At 40.6% G+C, this 21910-nt stretch overlaps 1 protein-coding gene across 1 annotated transcript in view; it reads right to left on the reverse strand.

The window, feature by feature from the left end:
• Window positions 1-1307: 1307 nt before the first annotated feature.
• The window catches only part of zgc:153039 (uncharacterized protein LOC767698 homolog), a 123916-nt gene continuing 103313 nt past the window's right edge, over window positions 1308-21910 (reverse strand). The window contains exons 11-13 of the mRNA XM_061918833.1: window positions 19571-19745; window positions 14954-15100; window positions 1308-12278 (exon numbers count right to left, since the gene is read on the reverse strand). Coding sequence (XP_061774817.1) covers window positions 11329-12278; window positions 14954-15100; window positions 19571-19745 — 1272 coding nt within the window. The 3' untranslated portion in view covers window positions 1308-11328. The remainder of the gene's footprint in view (window positions 12279-14953; window positions 15101-19570; window positions 19746-21910) is intronic.

Raw genomic sequence — 21910 nt, forward strand, 5'->3', positions numbered from 1 at the left:
TAAATACCGTATTTCCTTGAATTGCCGCAAGGCATATAGTATGTGCCTGCTTTGAATTACTGCCGGGTCAAACTCGCTCCGCAAAATAATTAGTGCATGCTTAATATTACCGCCGGGTCAAACTCGTGACACTTCCCCTCTCATCATTTTCAAAATGGAGGAGGCTGATTTCAAAAGCAGTAATTTGAAATTGCATAAAGGGAAGAAGATTAAGAGCTATTCAGTAGGATTTAAGGTCCAAGCTATTGAATACCGACCGGTATCCTAAAAAGAAAAGTAAGCAGCTATGTTTTATTAATATACCGTAGCTGCGTGTGTCAAATATGAGTCATTAAATGACTCCCGACTCCTGGTGGTAGAGGGCGCTAGTGATCTTTCTTGCGACTACTCGGCTGCAGAAAAAGTGACAACGAGTGACGTGATATGTGCTGGGAACGGATATGACGCGGGTGGTGCACGACGGACCTTTTAGGATATAACACCACTATTTCTAAGCTTGCTATGTAAACAAGCGGGCTGAAATAAAGCATGTTCAAGTCCTAAATACCCAGTGTATTATTTATACAATAACACTTGGCAGCGGTGGGATAAAGAGATCACCCACGGAGCAGAACGGGAGGGGGAGTTGCCCGAGGCAAATTCTGTCGTCGCTGATAGCAGCGGTCTGATAGCAGTTTTTTAAACTGGACTTTCAATTGAAGCAGGAGGTAATAATGGAATATCTCCATCGAGACAGAGAGACTTTTTAACTGAAGAAAGATAAGAAAGACTTCTATAAACAAGTTATCGATGCTTTTGATCAGAAGGAGCTGGCATGGACTTCATTTATAAGTAAAGGTAAGACCATAATAATAATTTTTTTTATTAAATGTGCTTTTCATGATGGTATCCTTACATCACACTTTAATTTTTACTGCATGCCTTTGGTAAGTGTCGGAGTGAGAAGAGGTTTTAAAATAATTAGCGCATGCTTAGTTTTACCGCATGCTTTCGGTAAGCGCCAGAGTTAGAAGAGGTTTTAAAATAATTAGCGCATGCTTACTTTTACCGCATGCCTTTGGTAAGTGCCGGAGTGAGAAAAGGTTTTAAATTATTTAGCGCCCCGGTGGTTATTCAATTAAATACGGTAAATATGATGGAGACATTTTCAAAAGAGTGAATTATTCTCTTATTTATCAAGTTATGCTTTTAATGAGCAGCGTGTAGTGTATTAACATTCATGAGAGAATATTAAATTACAATTTAAGAGCTTCATCTGCCTCGAACCTCACAGCACGTGAGGAACGAAGAAATCAAATACGAGAAAATGAGTGCTTAAAAAGTCTTTATTTTTCTTGGCTTACATTTCGTTGAGCACCTATTTTTGTTCTACATTTCCACAGTGATCAAGAGCAACACTTAACACTTCATTAAAGGAGCGCTTCTACTTTGAAGCTGAACATCATGGACAAAGAAAATGTAAAAACCATGGTTCACTAAAGGAGTGCACTTCTTGGAGTAGAATGAAATGTCCTGCAAGTAAACACATTCAACATCAACTGAAGGACATCAAACTAATGCAAAGAAAAAAATGTCAGTTCGTGAATTGGCTGTTGCTTTTCACGCATTTTTAAAACCACATCAACAAATCAAGGACGATGAATGTTCCTACGGAGTAAATCATTTGCGGTCACAGTTAAGTTAAAGTAGCAAAGATTATTGTCACACACACACAAGGTGCGGCGAAATTATTCCCTGCATTTGACCCATTCCCCTTGATCACCCCCCTTGGAGGTGAGGGGAGCAGTGGGCATCAGTGTTGGCCGCGCCCGGGAATCATTTTTGGTGATTCAACCCCCAAGTCCAACCCTTGATACTGAGTGCCAAGCAGGGTGCATGGATAAACCATATTCTGTGTTAAAACAGGCTAAAAATGATATAATTTAATTTAGCCACTTCATTATTCAAGCCAGGGGTCACAAACCTTTTTGAAACTAAGAGCTATTTCTTGGGTACTGATTAATGCGAAGGGCTACCAGTTTGATACACACTTAAATAAATTGCCAGAAATAGCCAATTTGCTCAATTTACCTTTAACTCTATGTTATTATTAATAATTAATGCTATTTATCTTTGTGGAAACACTGATCATATTACTGAGTTCTCACAATAAATATATATTTTTGATGACATGTTTTAAATAGGTTAAAATCCAATCTGCACTTTGTTAGAATATATAACAAATTGGACCAAGCTATATTTCTAACAAAGACAAATCATTATTTCTTCTAGATTTTCCGGAACAAAAATTTAAAAATAAATTCAAAAGACTATGAAATAAGATTTAAATTTGATTCTACGGATTTTCTAAATTTGCCAGAATAATTTTTTTTTACATTTTAATCATATTAAGTTTGAAGAAATATTTCACAAATATTCTTAGTCAAAAAAAAAAGAAGCTAAAATGAAGATTTAAATTAAAAATAATGTATTATTCTTTACAATGAAAAAACAAATACTTGACTATTGATTTAAATTGTCAGGAAAGAGGAGGAAGGAATTTTAAAGGTGGAAAGGTTTAAAAATCCTAAAATAATTTTTAAGGTTGTATTTTTTCTCTAAAATTGTCTTTCTGAAAGTTATATGAGGCAAAAAAAAAATTAAATGAATTTATTTAAATAAGTGAAGACCAAGTCTTTGAAATATTTTCTTGGATTTTCAAATTCTATTTGAGTTTTGTCTCTCTTAGAATTAAAAATGTCAAGCAAAGCGAGACCAGCTTGCTAGTAAATAAATACAATTTTAAGAATAGAGGCAGCTCACTGGTAAGTGCTGCTATTTGAGCTATTTTTAGAACAGGCCAGCGGGCGACTCATCTGGTCCTTACGAGCTACCTGGTGCCCGCGGGCACTGTGTTGGTGACCCCTGATTCAAGCTAATCAGGCATTACTTAATGTAAAGTACCTCGAATACGTACAATCAATGAATTAAATACAGTTGTGAACTTTGTACGATTATTGTAGAGAGCTGAGCATCTTTTTGGACCGAACCAAATATTTAAAAAATGCAAAGCAAATGTACTACTGGACCAATCCATGGAAATAGTCACAAAATGATACTGAAGTCCCCCCCTGTTTAATATAAAGTGGTACCTCGTTTTTTGTAATTAATCAGTCACAAAGTGTCAGTTGAAAAAACATATTAAAACAGAAACGTTTTTTTAAAGTAAAGTTAATTTATCCTGTGCATTTAACCCAGGGGTCTCAAACTCAATTTACCTGGTGGCCACTGGATGCAGAAACTGGGTGAGGCTGGGTCGCAAGAAGAGATTTCTTAAAAAATCTAACATGCAACTAACCCCTACAATAGGGGGCGGGGTTGGGGAATGCAGGGGTGGATATTGTAGCCCGGAAGACTTAGGGCTGCAAAGGGTTCAGGGTATTTGTTCTGTTGTGTTTATGTTGTGTTACGGTGTGGATGTTCTCGCAAAATGTGTTTGTCATTCTTGTTTGGTGGGGGTTCACATTGTGGCGCATATTTGTAACAGTGTTAAAGTTGTTTATACGGCCACCCTCAGTGTGACCTGTATTGCTGTTAATCAACTATGTCTTGCAGTCACTTACAGCGTCTGCGGAAGCAAAATACAACATGTGACTGGGATGGCACAAGTTGTACAGGTTGTAGATGACGCTAAAGGCAGTGCCTCCATGGTGCCCCCTTAATATTGTTGTTTGGGTGAAATTCGGGTGAATGTTTACCCCTAGAGGGGCACTGAAAATTGGGAGTTTCCCGGAAAAATCGAGGGTATACAAGTATGACGCTGTAAAGCGCCATTCATGTAAAACTCGCGAGCCGCACCAACATTAAATTACATATTAAGGTGCGGGCCGCCAAATAGCGTCTCGCAGGCCGCTTGTTTGAGACCCCTGATTTAACCCATCATCCTCACCCCCAGGGAAGTGAGGGGAGCAGTGAGCAGTAGCGCAGCCGCCCCCGGGAATCATTGTTGGTGATTTAACCCCCCAATTCCAACTCTTGATACTGAGTCCCATTTTTAGAGTCTTTGGTATGACTCAGAGTTTGAACTCACTACCTACCAATCTCAGGGCAAACCCTCTAACCACTAGGCCACTGAGCAGGTTTCCAGTTGGAAACAATGTAAATCTAATTTACACACTACTGAGGACAGCCTGTAAGCACCATATTACCTTGGTAATGTAAGACCAGGGGTGTCCAAACTGCAACCTCAGTTCGGCCCGTGAGACGTCATGAGTTTAATGAGGAAACTGGCCCGTGGGGTGTGTCCCAACTAATTTAAAATATCTGGTAACCTTATTGTTGCACATTTGCCACTATCTTGCGAGTATATCTGGTCAATGACCATGAACTCCTATTTCAATTGAGTTCAGCACAGCAATTACTTTTATGACCCAATCCAAACAACCTTACCTATTCATGGCGCAAAAAAAAAAAATGTAATCAACACAAAAACATTACACAACATGTTCACTGAACTTTGTGGATATCATAACAAATATCCAAGCCCCACAACAAATTCAAAATTACCCCAATTTAAATCTATTACAATAAATTCTGGTGAAAATGCAGAACGCTCTCCAGACTTATCCACGTTTGGCGCATTTTAGCTTCTTGATATTTCCGATTAACAACAAATCTTTAGGGAGGTCGTCATGGAAGTAAACAAGGTAGGAGTCGAAGTTTCACATACTCTAAAAATCCAATTATATTCATTATATAGCCATTACAATAATATTATATGTACACATATAGATGTATTGGCTATATCAGGGCTCAGCAACCTTTACCACTCAAAGAGCCATTTTGACCCGTTTCACAAAGTAAAGAAAACTAAATTAACAGCATCACACTTGCCAACCCTCCTATACTTTCCGGGAGACTGACGAATTTCAGAGCAACTATTCTCACGAATGTCTGCTGATTTTCGCCCTTCAACATAATACGGGCGTGCTATGAAGGCGCTGCCTTTACCGCCCTCTACAACATGTACAAATATCTAGCACAGCCCAGCCACGAGTCGTAAGTAGCTTCCATAGACACACTTAGACGACTGCAACGCATACTTGTTCAACAGCCATACAGGTTACACTGAGAGTTGTGATATAAACAACTTTAACACTCTTACTAATTAATATGCGCCACAATGTGAACCCACACCAAACAATAATGACAAACATAAATACCCAGAATCCCATGCATCCCTAACGCTTCCGGACTACATTATACACCCCCGCTAGTACCAAATCCCCCCCCCTCCGTGCGTCGGTTGAGGTGGGCGGGGTTGGGGGGGGCCGAGGTTCGTGCTAGCGGGGGTGTATAATGTAGCCCGGAATAGTTAGGGATGCATGGGATTCTGGGTATTTGTTCTGTTGTGTTTATATGTGTTACAATGCGGATGTTCTCCCGAAATGTGTTTGTCATTCTTGTTTGGTGTGGGTTCACAGTGTGGCGCATATTAGTAAGAGTGTTAAAGTTGTTTATATCACAACTGTCAGTGTAACCTGTATGGCTGTTGAGTAAGTATGCCTTGCAGTCACTGTCGTGTATCAACAGAGGCTACATGTGACCGGCTGGCACGCAGATATGTGTATAAGTCGGCGCAACGACAAGTTTTAGAAGACTGTTAAAGCTTTGCCATCAGGGCACGCCCTCTATAATGTCGACTGGATGAATATCAGAGAATGTTGGCCCCGGGTGATATCTGAGTGAGGTATTATACCCCGGAAATCTCTCGGGATATTAGGGGGGTCGGAAATTATGCAGCTAAGTCAAAATTATGCAGCTGAGCCACATTAGAGTGATCAAAGAGCCGCATGCGGCTCTGGAGCCGCGGGTTGCCGACCCCTGGGCTATATATACATAGCTTTTGGCTCCCAGCTAAATTTTTTTGTAGCCCCCAAGGTTAAAAAGTTTGGACACCCCTGAGCCCTTGAGCAGTGTGTTCTGTTCGCTGAACCTCTGGAAATACAGACTCTAAAGCTCTAAGGTTGACTTTGATTGGACTATTATGCTACAACTTTATTTGGTTCTATAATGGATTATTTTACTTACACCCATACTAAATAAGGTAAGAACAGAGATGGATTATTTTACTTACACCCATACTAAATAAGGTAAGAACAGAGACTGAGTCACCAATGTGACTATTTGTTCTAAAAACGGGACAGTGTATGAAAACGGAGACATACTTTTGGTGCAAATGAAAACCAAGGAATTAGTGCACCTCTTCATGGGCACCATTAGATGCCTAAATATTTTCTGAGGGTTTTCAATTTCTTGCAGTGTTCACTGTAGCATAGCCTGATCAATGGTAGCAATCAACCTGTATATTTATTAACACAATATGCATAACCCAAGAGAAAAAGTTCAGGGGATTGATCATATTTAATGAACCAGGGAAATCAGGGAATTGGGCCGTCCCTTCCAATGCACCGATCTGGAAACGTATGATTTCAAAATGTAATGTGATTAAATATGTTGATAACCCCTGTGTAAATAGATTGAATCTGATTAACAAATCTCATCAACTGCAAAAATGTGGACAACATTTATGTATTTTTCCTATGTAATTTAACCTTCCTCTTGTGTTAGGCTCGATACTGACCTGTTTTAGGTTTTAAATGCATACAAGAAAATTAAAACAATTAATAACATTTTACAATTTTTTAAATAGTGTGCTTGAAATGATTACATTTGTATTGTCGTTATCGACCCAGTGATAAAATTATGATTATAAGGCAATAATAAGAACTCAAGATGAATTTATAAGTCTACTGCCAAGACATCTATCTCCTATCCCTATTACGTGAGCCTTAAGGAATTCTCATTTTGCCACCTGCACATAAATAAGAAGACAGACATGTAAATTGCTTTTCGTACACTGAGCAGCTGATTTAAGACACCTCTGCTCCGGACAGGCTAACCTCCTCCAACCTCTGAGGACAAAGCTACGAACAATGGGAGACCGGGCTTTCTGATCCGCCCCTACCAGTCTGTGGAACGCTCTCCCTGACCACCTGAGGGCACCACAGACTGTGGATTCTTTTAAAAAAGGCTTAAAAACCCTTCTTTTTAAAAAAGCCTTTTCAAAGACATATGCATACTAGTTCTAGCTATTAGGCTGTTCTAGTTTTTATTTTTATTGATTTTTATTATATTTTCATTTTTATTGTTTTTAATACACTGTGGCACTTTGAGGTTGTTTACTCAATGTAAAGTGCTTTTTACAAATAAAATCCATTATCATTATTATTATTATTAAGACACGGGTCAAAACTGAACCGTTAACGTGAGAGGTGTGAACAGAAAGTCAACACAAGAAGAAGACTAAATGGTAAAAGCAGCTGTCATGAATATTCCCGCTCTAAAAATGAACGCAGTCCAACTTTCTATCTAGACCTGACTAGTTCCAGACTTTTAATCGCTTACAAGTTTGGTACTTTTTTGATCAGAAGGCACACGGAATGATCGTTTTAAGAAATGGGACGGGGTAACCTCTCCTTAACCCCTTGCAAAAAAAGGAGGTCACCAGGGAAGCAAGAGGACACTTCAAATTCAGCTCAGACTGCATCGAACAGTGGAAAAGTCTTTAAAGTGTAGGGTGAAATATATGAGACGAGAGAAGGTGGTAGTCTTGATGAGTTCAGATGTTCCTATGTTGCTATCATATGACTCATGGAGGCTCTTTATAATAGACAGGCGGGTACCTTCCCATTTGAACCGATACTGTACCTAGGAATCCACACTGGTACTCAATGATACCAATGTTCGGTATTCATGTGTGTGTAAAGAAATGTTAATTATTTTACAATACATTCTCATCTTTTAATGTAACATTTAAAATTGTGCAGATGATGATAACTGTGCTGACCAGTTGTTACTGCTTGTTTTCTTATTACATTTCTGAGTCTGATTTGCAAGTATCATAGAGTAAATTTTCAATTCCAAGACGTTAGATGGCAGTAGTGTACAGACTACGGTGTGTAGCCTAGTAGTCTTAGCTATTAAGTTAATATATTGCACCCTACAAGGTGTTTATACTGTAATTATTGTACTTATTACACACACTAGCTTTTTGATTTAATGGCCATTCTAGGTGTAATCTTCATTTTCAAATTTGGAGGTGTTGAAACTGCCATGTAAAACTTCTAATGCTAATCAGTAGCATGCCTATGGCATAGCAAAAATTAGAATCAAGCTAATGCATCGAAGAGTGGAGCCTTACTTTATGTCCGAGCGTTTTTTTGATCAGATATACTTGTTTTGTTTGCATTAAAAATGTAAACGTTTATGAGAGGCAGTTAAGCTGAGTCTGCTTTGAGCGCTGCTTGAAATCGTGTTTCCTTGCCAAGTGTTTGAGCCGGTGTTTAGTCTGCAACCGGACCTTATGTCAAGGGCAACAAAGTTATTGAAATAAGGGACTTTTTGATTTAAGTGAGTAGATTACTGGTAATACCGACAGAATTAGGTGGGTGCCTATAAAAATACCGAATATGGTACCCATTCCTCGTAACAACATGTATTTTTAAGCGGATTAACCATGTCATATGGTAGAGGCGAATTGATTTCCAACATGGTAAACATTACACGTGAGTGACAGGAAAGGGAGGCCAAAGGTGTGGCCCCCACAGCAATTATCGGCTTGTGGTTAGTTAATTGGTCCTTGGCATATTCTAAAAATCAAGCTAAGATGTTTGACTAGATATTACATTAATTTGCTTTGTCAGCACAAAGTTGTTTTGTTCATAAATTAGCTTATATTGACCTACATTGGATGTGCTTTTGCATCTCTAAGGCACAAGAAGTATTAAAAGTGGACCTCGTATCCATTCATTTTTCTCTGTATTACATTTGTTTTGGGACCAGCAGTTTTTATTTTATTTTATAATTTTTTTTAAATCATGTAAGCTGTTTACCGCGTTTCCTGAACAGAAACTGCACTTTTTTGGATTTTTTTCCAATCATTCACAATCTTTGTGTGGGACAAAAACACACTCCTCTTTTCAATGCTTTCTAAATACTTAAAAACTGCTAGCACAAGGTAGCTAACAATGCAGTTAAAGGGAAGTCTTTTATTGCGACTATAAAGCCCTCTAATAAAACCTCCAAAAACCGCCAAGAACGTTCCATTTATATGTGAAGAAACGCATATCAATAAGGACATTCCTTTTTAAGCAATAATGCTAAATAACTACTTTTCTAGTGTAGTAAAACAGCGCATTGCTCATAGAGACATTCCCACTGCTCCTTGTGCCACTTGCAAAAGGTAACACAGCTACTGAGCTACTGCTGCCTCGCCTCTGAGTTGGTAAAAGTTTGTGCTGCATTATAAATCATGTCTCAAACCCATACAGAACGTTGTGGCCATTAGCCAAGAAGTTGATCAACTTTGAAATTTTACTTAGACCCGAAAACATCGCTAGGAAGATGCAGTACGATTCTCATTTCAACCCAGCATTATTTACCTGAGGAGGGTTGGATTATGCTGAATTCACCAACTAAACGGGGAGCACAACCCCGTGCTGAAAGATATAAACATCCCACTAGTGACTAGTGCGTTTGGCTTGGTAAGTGCCTGTTTTGTTTTGATATATTATGTTTGTATTTCTTGTTTAGCACTTATCATTAGTGCTACAGGAAGCTCAGTGTTTCACTAGAGCTGGATCTGCTTAGCACCCGGCTTCTACATTTTTTAGCTCGTCTTTTGTATATTCAGGTTCAAAAAGATAAAGTTTAAGATCCTTAATTGTCCCAAAGTAGTCCTCATTTTCTCTCAAAAAGTATGTCATGATTAGTAGTAGTAAGAATAGTTCTTGACGGAAGTAGCGTCTGTTGCTATGGGCTCTGTGAAATCAATGCACCCAGGAGAAAAGTTCTGTTAATGCTTATAGTGACCAAAATACTGTAAATATTATCAAGAATGTGCCTGATACCACATAAAAATACATACTTATCCTATTCATTTAAAACGTGGTTGGGTGTTTTTTTTTAAAGGTTTTTATAGGAGAAATAGGTCACTCACCATCACCTACATTGTTAGCCGCCTCTAGTTAGAAGTTTTTTTTTTACTATTTAGAATGAAATACATGTGTGTTCTTTCCCCCCATAGGTATTGTGGATGATGGACAAAATTGCCAAAAAAGTACAGTTCCCCTGTTAATTTACCGAAAATTAACCGGCGGCATCGTGATGATGGCGTACTGCAGGGGTCGGGAACCTTTTTGGCTGAGAGAGCCAAAAAGCCAAATATTTTAAAATGTATTTCCGTAAGTGCCATATAATATATTTTTTTTAACACTGAACACAACTAAACACGTCCATGTTTAAGTAAGACCAACATTTCTAGAGTATAATAGTTCTCTTATTCTTTGTAATAACATTGTTATTCTGAAGCCAACTATGGAGGGGGCGTGGCCCACCGGCCTGCAGCGAACTGGGGTGTGCCAGGACCGGCCTCGAAATCAGCGAGAGCTGCGTGGATGGCCCACCTGAGCCTTGTTATCTAATCACCTGTCGCTCTGTTATAAGCAGCAGCCAGGAGGAGAGACAGGGTTGGGGCTGAAGCCAGAGCACGAGCGAGAACGAAAGAGAAAAATACAATTGCTGGAAAGCAACTGAGGGACTTATTGAAAAATAAAACAATAGTGTAACCCTGAAACGGGCTCTCATGTCGGTGCTTGGTGGTCTGAAGAACCCCCAGGAGAACAAGCCCCACACTAACCAATAATAAATAAATAACTTCTTAACGAACCTTCTTGAACAGGTGCGGTAGTAAACGGATGGATGGACTAAAAATGCATGAGAATGTTTTATGTTTTGAACATTATTTTTAACACTTATTACAAGTGGAATTATTCATTACTTATCATGTTAAGCAATGTCAGCTCAGATTTATCCGAGAGCCTGATGCAGTCATCAAAAGAGCCACATCTGGCTCGCGAGCCATAGGTACCCCTGGCGTACTGTTACACATATAAATAATATAACCAGTACAGAAAAAACATAATCATGTCATACTATTTTAACCTGAAGACCACAATCCTGTTTCGATGCATTATAGTATTTTTGTGCAATGCTTTGTGTACCGCTTTAAAGTAAATAAAGTTAAGGTATCGTCATTTGAAATAATCCCGGGAAAAATATTTTCTGAGTTGTTGGGCTTTTTTCGGGTTTGGTCCATATTGAGCTTGTCAAGCGTTTGGTCAGTTTAGTCAGTCAGCTCTTGGGACAGGAATTCACACCTTCACACAACAGCAGCCGACAAGATCGACGCTAAGCCTGTCACAGCTTAGTGCGTGCGAGCGGAAGTGTTCAGAGATCAGTGGTGATGACAGGCGTCACACCGTGGATGAGCAAAGTTGGGCCCAGGTTCTGTGTCAGCAGCTCCAGCTGGTGCAAGTATGCAGTGTAGCGGCGGGTGTCAGCCGGGGGGCGGGGCAGGTACAGAAAGCGCACAGTCGGTGGTGGCCGTGCCTGGTCTAGGATCAGCTGATTGACCGCTGACAAGTAGTCATCTGATAGGCGCGTAGTGTTGCTCGGGAAGCTATTGGCGTAACTATCATCGGCATCCTCTTCATCGTTCCTCCGCCTCTCTCCTTCCTTGACAGTTTGGAAAGATTCTGACGCTTGCTTGTTCTCTTCTCCATTTCTCCCGCCTTGTCGCTGCCAGTGTAGTGCCACCTGCTGGTCCCAAGGCACAGGGTAGATTTGAGCTTTTATTCGCAATTCTTTCAGCAGCTGTCCTAGCTTCTCCTCTGAGCCACTCACGGTCCGCCCTTCCTCCACACATAGGAAGAGACGGAGTGTGGCTTTGCGCCAAGATCGCACCATGTTGAGAATGCATGCCAGCTGAAGCAAGAACAAAGAACAGGTATCCACGTAGCTGGAGCTGTCTGGACGCAGCAGATTGACCGGCCACACGTCCACGTAGACGGAACTCTTACCCGGAGAGGAGGCCGCTGACAGAGCCTTTGCTCGGTCAAAGTTGTTAAAATAACGGGCCAGAACCACATTCTTCAGCATCTTCATGGCATCCGCAATGATTGCTACGTACTCCTCGGCCCCTAGAACCTTTCCGTCGTGGGCGTTATCCTTTTTAGTACCGTTACTAGACCGCCGAAGGGAACCAAAATGGAAGGGAGTGGTGTGCTGCTCAAGATCTTGAGACGCTGAAAGATCTGTGGACTGACTTGGAGAGAGCTTGTCTTTTGGCAAACTGTCGTCATAGAAACCTAAGACAAGTGTGTTGGGACGCATTCCACCTGGAATGTAAACAAAATAGACAAGGCAATGAGTCACTACAGATCGTTTGGTTCTATACACAGTTGGAGCTCAACCCCTCAACTTTCTGTCTTAACCCAACTGGCAAACAAATGGCCACCCTACAGAGCCTGGGTTCTGTTCGAGTTTTCTCCTTGCCTCTGTCGCCAAATGCTAGCTTATGTTGGTTCTCTTTGATGTATGACAAAGCCTGGTTCTAGACCTGCTCTATGTGTAAACTGTCTTGAGATAACTTCTGTTGTGAATTGGCATGATAGAAATAAAATGCACTTGACTCGACTAAACATTACAATTACAATTTGATCCAAAAAAGAAATACAATTTAAGATATCTTTCGACAAAGTGAGGCACCAAAATTAAAGATTATTATGATACTTGTATTGTTGATGTGATTATTTTTTGATTAGTCGTCGACTCAAACGATTATTGCTTATGACCTTCTTTGCACTTTTGAGTTTAACATCCACGACTTGACCAAATCAAATCAAAATCAAATTGTAACAAAATACACAATAGGTTTTACTTCATTCCACCTAAAGTGCAAGACGTCCTGTAAAAAAACAAGTATTTGTATCCAGTACTGTTAGTTATTTAGCAGCAATTATTTACCTAAAGGAATGACGGTGTAAACATGAACTTACTGGGGGTTATCAATAAATGTTTTAATAACAAATCTTTGTCAATACATTTTTATAATATTGTTGGGGCGGCATAGCTCGGTTGGTAGAGCGGCCGTGCCATCTACTTGAAGGTTGCAGGTTCGATTCCCGCTTCCACCATCCTAGTCACTGCCGTTGTGTCCTTGGGCAAGGCCCTTTACCCACCTCCTCCCAGTGCCACCCACACTGGTTTAAATGTAACTTAGATATTGGGTTTCACTATGTAAAGCGCTTTGAGTCACTAGAGAAAAGCGCTATATAAATATAATTCACTTCACTTGATTATTTTGACTAATCGTTGCAGCCCTAGTAATTAATATTAATCTGTGACGTGAAAAAAATTAAACGAGGTACGTATCAATAAAGACTTCCTTTAAACTGTCAAAGTATGTACAAACCCTGTTTTCATATGAGTTGGGAAATTGTGTTAGATGTAAATATAAACGGAATACAATGACTTTTTTGATGTAAAAACTGATAAACATTTTTATTTGCAAATAATCATTAACTTTAGAATTTGATGCCAGCAACACATGACAAAGTTGGGTAAGGTGGCAATAAATACTGATAAAGTTGAGGAATGCTCATCAAACACTTATATGGAACATCCCACAGGTGTGCAGGCTAATTGGGAACAGTTGGGTGCCATGATTGGGTATAAAAGCAGCTTCCATGAAATGCTAAGTAATTCACAAACAAGGATGGGGTGAGGGTCACCACTTTTGTAAGCAAATTGTCGAACAGTTTTAGAGCAACATTTCTCAACGAGCTATTGCAAAGAATTTTGGGATTTTACCATCTACGGTCCGTAAAATCATCAAAAAGTTCAGAGAATCAGGAGAAATCACTGCACTTAAGCGATGATACTACAGACTTTTGTTCCCTCAGGCGGTACTGCATCAAAAACCGACACCAGTGTGTAAAGGATATCACCACATGGGTTCAGGAATGAATTCATAAAACCACTGTCAGCAACTACAGTTGGTCGCTACATCTGTAAGTGCAAGTTAAAACTCTATTATGCAAAGCCAAACCCATTTATCAACAAAATCCTGAAACGCCGCCGGCTTGGCTGGGCCCAAGCTCCCCTAAGATGGACTGATGCAAAGTGGAAAGGTTTTCTGTGGTCTCACGAGTCCACATTTCAAATTATATTTGGAAACAGAGGACGTGGTGTTCTCCAGAACAAAGAGGAAAATAACCATTCGGATTTTTATAGGCGCAAAGTTCAAAAGCCAGCATCTGTGATGGTTATGGGGGTGTATTAGTGCCCAAGTCATGGGTAACTTACACATCTGTGAAAGCACCATTCATGCTAAAAGGTCCATACAGGTTTTTGAGCAACATATGTTGTCATCCAAGCAACGTTATAATGGATGCCCCTGCTTATTTCAGCAAAACAAGTGTTTTAACAGTGTAGCTTTGTAAAAAAAAGAGTGCGGGTACTTTCCTGGCCCGTCTGCAGTCCAGACCTGTCTCCCATCGAAAATGTGTGGCGCATTATGAAGTGTAAAATACGACAGCGGAAACCCCGGACTCTTGAACGACTGAAGCTCTACATAAAACAAGAATGAGAAAGAATTCCACTTTCAAAGCTTCAACAATTAGTTTCCTCAGTTCCCAAACGTTTATTGAGTGTTTTTAAAAGAAAAGGTGAAGTAATACAGTGGTGAACATGTCCTTTCCCAACTACTTTGGCACATGTTGCAGCCATGAAATTCTAAGTTAATTATTATTTGCAAAAAAAAGTAAAGTTTATGAGTTTGAACATCAAATATCTTGTCTTTTTAGTGCATTCAATTGAATATGGGTTGAAAAGGATTTACAAATCATTGTATTCCGTTTTACATTTACATCTAACACAATTTCCCAACTCATATGGAAACTTCTGTAAAATTTTCAGGTGCACCTTTAAATGTACAAGCAGACTCTACGCCTTAGACATACAGTACTAAAACATTTATGGGACAATGAGAAGTAATGATGGTGACACTGACCTAGTCCAGAGATGAACAGGAGGTGTTGGATCCCGTGACGTACTGAATCAGCCAATGTCAGGTTGACAAAGGCTTTAATGTTGAGATAGTCCACCAGGGTTAACCAGGAGGCATACTGGGATTGAAGAGGATCAGAGGGCAACGTGTCTGAGAGTGAGGGCGGGATTGTAAGAAGAATGGAAAATAAGGTACATGTTTAAAAATAACATCAACAGTAATGGTTGTGATTAGCTGTGATTAAAATTATTAACTTTCTTCTTACACTATCAGTGACTACCTCCACAATCTTAATGTATGCATCAAAAAGTATTCCTTTATCAGTATATATAAATGCTCATTTTAGAGATGGAGTTATGTATTTGTCAGATTAAGCAAACAAACCGTATTAAGATTCTGTAATCAATTTCCAAAATCAGTACACAGTACAGTGCATGTGATGCAAAGAGCAGAAGAGGATTGTAAATGTATGACTACAGTACATAGAGGCAGAAATGTGTAAATACAAATCTTAAAGTAAGGCTAATCAGTTTGTTTCATACAATGACAAGGTTAATGACCTGGGGCATCATGTATTACGAATTGTGTAGATTTCTTACAAAATAAAAAATGGTGTACGCGCAAATTCCAAAAACGTACGCATAAAAACATTAAGATGTATAAAAATGCGCGCACACATTAATTCTAGCATATTTCTTTTGTACCCCCGAATTAAACACACATGTCAGAGTGGCTGGCCACTCCCTGTCCACACACTTTTTTAAATATGCAAATCAAATTCAAATTAGCCTGGTGCCTAAGATCCCACACTATGCACAATCAGAAAACCCAAAGATAATGAGCAAGACGGTGAAAATGAATACATCCACAGACAAGGCGTTGGAGGTGCTTCTTGCTACAGTGAAGGCACGCCAAAATAAATACACCCTTTGGCACGCTGTCCTCTGGCATTTTCAGCAAACAAAAGAGTGTTTGAGTGGGATAAAGTGTGCTAGGCTATCAATTTAGTGGAGTCCCAGAACCGCACACAGGAACAAATATGTAATAAGTCTTACTACATCAGGAAGAAGGTGAAGAAGAAGATGGATGTGGCCGAAACAGGTGAAGGGACTGGAGATAAAGTAGTGCTCAACCCATTTGTAAAGATAGCTATCCATCCATCCATCCATCCATCTTCTTCCCCTTATCCGAGGTCGTCTCGCGGGGGCAGCAGCCTAAGCAGGGAAGCCCAAACTTCCCTCTCCCCAGCCCCTTCGTCCAGCTCTTCCTGGGGGATCCCGAGGCGTTCCCAGGCCAGCCGGGAGACATAGTCTTCCCAATGTGTCCTGGGTCTTCCCCGTGGCCTCCTACTGGTTGGACATGCCCTAAACACCTCCCTAGGGAGGCGTTCGGGTGGCATCCTGACCAGATGCCCGAACCACCTCATCTGGCTCCTCTCGATGTGGAGGAGCAACGGCTTTACTTTGAGCTCCTCCCGGATGGCAGAGCGTCTCACCCTATCTCTAAGGGAGAGCCCCGCTTGTACCCGTGATCTTCTACTTTCGGTCATGACCCAAAGCTCATGACCATAGGTGAGGATGGGAACGTAGATCGACCGGTAAAGTGAGAGCATTGCCTTCCGGCTCAGCTCCTTCTTCACCACAACGAATCGATATAGCGTCCGCATTACTGAAGACACCGCACCGATCCGCCTGTCAAACTCACGATCCACTCTTCCTTCACTCGTGAAAAAGACTCCGAAGTACTTGAACTCCTCCACTTGGGGCAGGGTCTCCTCCCCAAACCGGAGATGGCACTTCCAGGCGAGAACCATGGGCCTTGGACTTGGGGGTGCTGATTCTCATCCCGGTCGCTTCACACTTGGCTGCGAACCGATCCAGTGAGAGCTGAAGATCCCGGGCAGATGAAGCCATCAGGACAGCATCATCTGCAAATAGCAGAGATCTAATCCTGCGACCACCAAACCGGAACCCCTCAACGCCTTGACAGCACCTAAAAATTCTGTCCATAAAAGTCATAAACAGAATCTGTGACAAAGGGCAGCCTTGGCGGAGTCCAACTCTCACTGGAAACGTGTCCGACTTACTGCCGGCAATGCGGACCAAGCTCTGACACTGATCATACAGGGAGTGAACCTCCACAATCAGACAGTCCGATACCCCATACTCTCTGAGCACTCCCCACAGGACTTCCCGAGGGACACGGTCAAATGCCTTCTCCAAGTCCACAAAGCACATGTAGACTGGTTGGGCAAACTCCCATGCACCCTCAAGAACCCTGCCGAGAGTATAGAGCTGGTCCACAGTTCAACGACCAGGACGAAAACCACACTGTTCCTCCTGAATCCGAGGTAGCCTCCTTTCCAGTAACCTGACAGTCCCACAGCATCCAGAGCCTTAAGGAATTCTGGGAGGATATCATGCCACCGAGGAGCTTTTTAACTACCTCGGCAACCTCAGCCCCAGAAATAGGAGAGCCCACCACAGATACTCCAGGCACTGCTTCCTCATAGGAAGACGTGATGGTGGGATTGAGGAGGTCTTCGAAGTATTCCCTCCACCGATCCACAACATCCGCAGTCGAGGTCAGCAGAACACCACCATACACATGTAAAGATAGTTACTAAGATGATTATGTAAAACTGCAGAAAAGGTATCATTTGTGTAACTTATAACAAAATGTGTTTATCCAGCAGCCTGCTCCCAGCCAGATTAGATAGATAGATAGATAGTACTTTATTGATTCCTTCAGAAGAGTTCTGTCAGGAAAATTAAAATTCCAGCAGCAGTGTACAGAGTTGAGATCAATTTAAATAAAAGTAAAAAGTAAATAATGGGGATTTAAATGGAAACACAATAGAGAAATATTACAATAAGAATAAAAATATAAAGAGCAACAATGGGAATAAAAATATAACAGTAAAATAAGAATATAACAAGACAAAGTAGGCAGTAGTGACCATGTAATGAAAACCTATTGCACTGTTGTTTTGCATCCCCTGTCATCCTAGTACCCCCCGCCCCCCACCCCAGAGAGGAGTTGTACAGTCTAATGGCGTGTGGGACAAAGGAGTTTTTGAGTCTATTAGTCCTGAACTTGGGATTAAGCAGTCTAGCACTGAACAGGCTCCTCTGGCTACTGATAACGCTATGCAGAGGGTGACTGGCATCATCCAGGATGCTCACTAGTTTGTCAACAGTCCTCTTCTCTGCCACCGTCACCAGTGAGTCCACTTTCATTCGCATTGTAGAACCGGCCCGCCTGATCAGTTTCTCAAGTTTGGAGCTGTCCTTCTTAGATGTACTGCCCCCCCAGCACACTACCATGTAGAACAGAACGCTGGCAACCACAGACTGGTAGTACATCCACAGGAGTTTTCTACAAATGTTGAAGGAGTGCAGTCTCCTGAGGAAGTACAGCCTGCTCTGTCCTTTCTTGTACTGGTGGTCCGTGTTAACGGTCCAGTCCAGCTTATTGTCCACCCAAACCCCGAGGTACTTGAATGAGTCCACGGTCTGTACCTCAACTCCCTCGATCACAATAGGTTGTGACCGTGGACTCGACCTCCCAAAGTCAATGACCAGCTCCTTGGTCTTTTAGATTAGTGTTTAATGCGGAAATTATGTAACGTTTGGTTTGAAATCTTTTGAATTTTAACATGTCAGCATACTTTGACTCTTGTTTGATTACTCAATGTGTTACTACAACACAGGGGAGCTACTTGCAGTAGCAGCAATGTGACAAAGTTGAGTCCTTCCTCCACCGTCTCCGGTGCCATTATCCTACGGCAACCACCAGCTGCTGATGTCCGCTCGACTGACCAAGCTGTGTTTGAGTCACAAGAATACATTGGAACACCAATAGGAGGAAAAATGGTGGCCTGGACATCCTCATAAATGTTAATATGAGGAATTAATAGCAAAGCATTAATGATTGTGTGGATAATTTGATCAACATCCTTACAAATATAAATATAAACCATTAAAAGTAATGGTGAAAAAGTGAAATTTGTCTCAATTTTTTAACATTTTTTAAATCAAATGTTTGCAAATCCAGAATGACAACCTTTCTATATCACCAAAGTATCCCCAGCTCGTAGAAATGTGCGTACACGAGCCAAGTTGGCGTGAGAAACCGCGCATCTCCACGTTCAAATCACTCTTGATACATCTTAACTTTGCTGTGAAAAAGGGCGGACGCCAGGTTTTTGTGAATACGCACGGTTTATACATGAGGCGCCAGCCAGGTCTGTCGGAAAAGTTTACTTTTATGATTTATTTTGTGATCTGACGCTATATGGAAAATAAGACTTAAGTTAAAGTAAACCTGATGATGGTAGGAGGAAAACTGAATTACACACTGTAAGTCATTAGGATGTGTTTACTCTTGAGTGAAATATGCGACAATCCTGATTGAAAATCTCGTTTGATTGATTGAACACTGCAATATATGGAATAGAAAACAATTGTGACAGATGCAATCATAAACTATATCGTCAATTTATACTTTCATTATTTTCTCAGTCTCTCCATGCTGGCACTTGTTTTGTTAAGTGCTTGGGGAAAAAAAGATTACCTAAAGCTGGTAAAAAAAAATGTGTACGTTAAAAGGCGTTCTTACTGAGATCTCCGAGTTGAACGTGTCCCAGAACGTAGAGTCCACTCTTTTTAATATCATTGATGAATGTGATGAGGCCTGTACTGCTACGAGGGTTGGAAACCATCAGCAGAACCTGAGGCCTCCAGAACTTGACATGGTCCTTTCTCACATCTAGCATCAGCAAATACTTGCGCACCTACAGAAAATAAGACAATAGAAAAAAAATAGAAATGTGTAGAAATGCATCAGATTCTCTGAAAGTTATAATTGTAATCATAGTGAATTGAAATGTCTGTTGTGAATTTTTTTTCCCCACACTTCCGGTTAAAGAAAACCTCTACTTCCTAAACTTTTTTTTGGTTGTATACTATTTTGGAGCTTTACCTGACCATAAATCCTGACCACAATCACAGATTTGTCTGCTGACACACTTGGCTTGAAAACTGTCAGGTGTGAGATTCTTGAACAAACACGAACTGGTAATGGTGAGTCTGCTGCTAGTCTCTAATGCAGTTGGTGCCAAGGCTTTCTGTTATTGTTTCAGTTCAATCCTCTTGGACTGGAGGGCCACAGCAACTTGTTGCTTAATGAAACTGACATCCAGCTCACTGGGTTTCCCCCCGTCCTCCTCCTTGCAATCAAACAGTTTATACGGCTGCAAAACTTCCACATACGCTGATCTTTCTTTCATTTCCTCCAAAAGCTTCTGGATCACTTTTACTGGAGTTAAACATCAAAAATGTCCTCCCTAAGAAACTCCAAAAACCTTCTGTCGCCTTCTTTGGGCCCATGTTGCCTCTAGGCAACAATGTCATAGAGTTGGTCCACTTTTTGCCAGCCCCTGGCTGACTAGTTTGCAGACTCACCATTTGGCTTTATTCTTTTAGTCTGTATTGCAAAAATCAACATCTTATACCACCAAGTAGGAATGCGCAATTAAAAATAATATATTTTTAATTGTGTTAATTTGATTGAACCGAGGGTCTCTGGTTCAATCCCCACCTAGTACCAACCTCGTCACGTCTGTTGTGTCCTGAGCAAGACACTTCACCCTTGCTCCAGATGGGTGCTGGTTAGCGCCTTGCATGGCAGCTCCCTCCATCAGTGTGTGAATGTGTGTGTGAATGGGTAAATGTGGAAGTAGTGTCAAAGCGCTTTGAGTACCTTGAAGGTAGAAAAGCACTATAAAAGTACAACCCATTTATCATTTATCGTTTATTTACCACTATTTAAATCACGATTATAAATCACAATAACATAATTCTTTTAGTGTTTCACATAGGTTGGTTCATTATTAAAGTTAAAGTTTAAGTACCAATGATTATCACACAAACACTTGGTGTGGCGAAATTAGTCTCTGCATGACCCATCACCCTTGATCCCCACTGGGAGGTGAGGGGAGCAGTAGACAGCAGTGGTGGCCGTGCCCGGGAATCATTTTGGGTGATTTAACCCCTAATTCCAACCCTTGATGCTAGGTGCCAAGCAGGGAGGTAATGGGACCCATTTTTATAGTTTTTGGTATTACTTGGCCGGGGTTTGAACTCACAACCTACCGATCTCAGGGCGGACACTCTAACCACTAGGTCACTGAGTAGGTTATGTTTGTAGTGAAATGTATATATTTTTATGTAATTCACAAGGATTTCGTCCGATGAAAATAGACTAAATAAAAATTATTCATAAACTCAAAGACGGCCTTATGGAAAGCTTTGTGTTTTTGTTCATTATTAATATTCACATTTAGGGCCTGATTTCCAAAAGGTGTGCAAGTATTAAAACAGGTGGAAACATGATAGCACACACAAAGCTGATCTACTATATGTGTCCAAAGTGAATTGTGTCTCTTAAGTGAGCAGAATCAGGCGCGCAATTCATTTTGCGTCTGTCTTTATTAACATACTATAAAACACAATTAACAATAAAATAAAATGTACAAAAGACAAAGGGCTAGCTAAAATAAATACGCCATTGGAGAGTGCTATTATAAAGTGCAAACAAGTGAAAAAATAGTATTACGCACAGGTTTCAAAAACTGTAAGCCATGATGATAAAAATCATTACAAATCATAACAAATAAACGCTTGACATGTAATGAGTTAATATCACAGATTAGTTCACATTTGAAGTTGATTGCTGACATGAATGGACTTTTACACCATATTCTAATTTTATGAGTTTCACCTGTTTAATATAATGACTGAGAGAAAATCTGGTTGCAAAAAAACATGCAACATTTCTCTCACTGCAATTGAACATTCACCTACCGAAAATGCAAACTATTGACCACAAACTTAGTCGCTGCTCTGTGACATTCATCTAGCGGCAGACAAAAACTGGGGCTGCCTGTCTCAGAGCCAG

This window comes from Nerophis ophidion, linkage group LG13 (assembly GCF_033978795.1).
Source record: "Nerophis ophidion isolate RoL-2023_Sa linkage group LG13, RoL_Noph_v1.0, whole genome shotgun sequence".
NCBI lineage: Eukaryota > Metazoa > Chordata > Actinopteri > Syngnathiformes > Syngnathidae > Nerophis > Nerophis ophidion.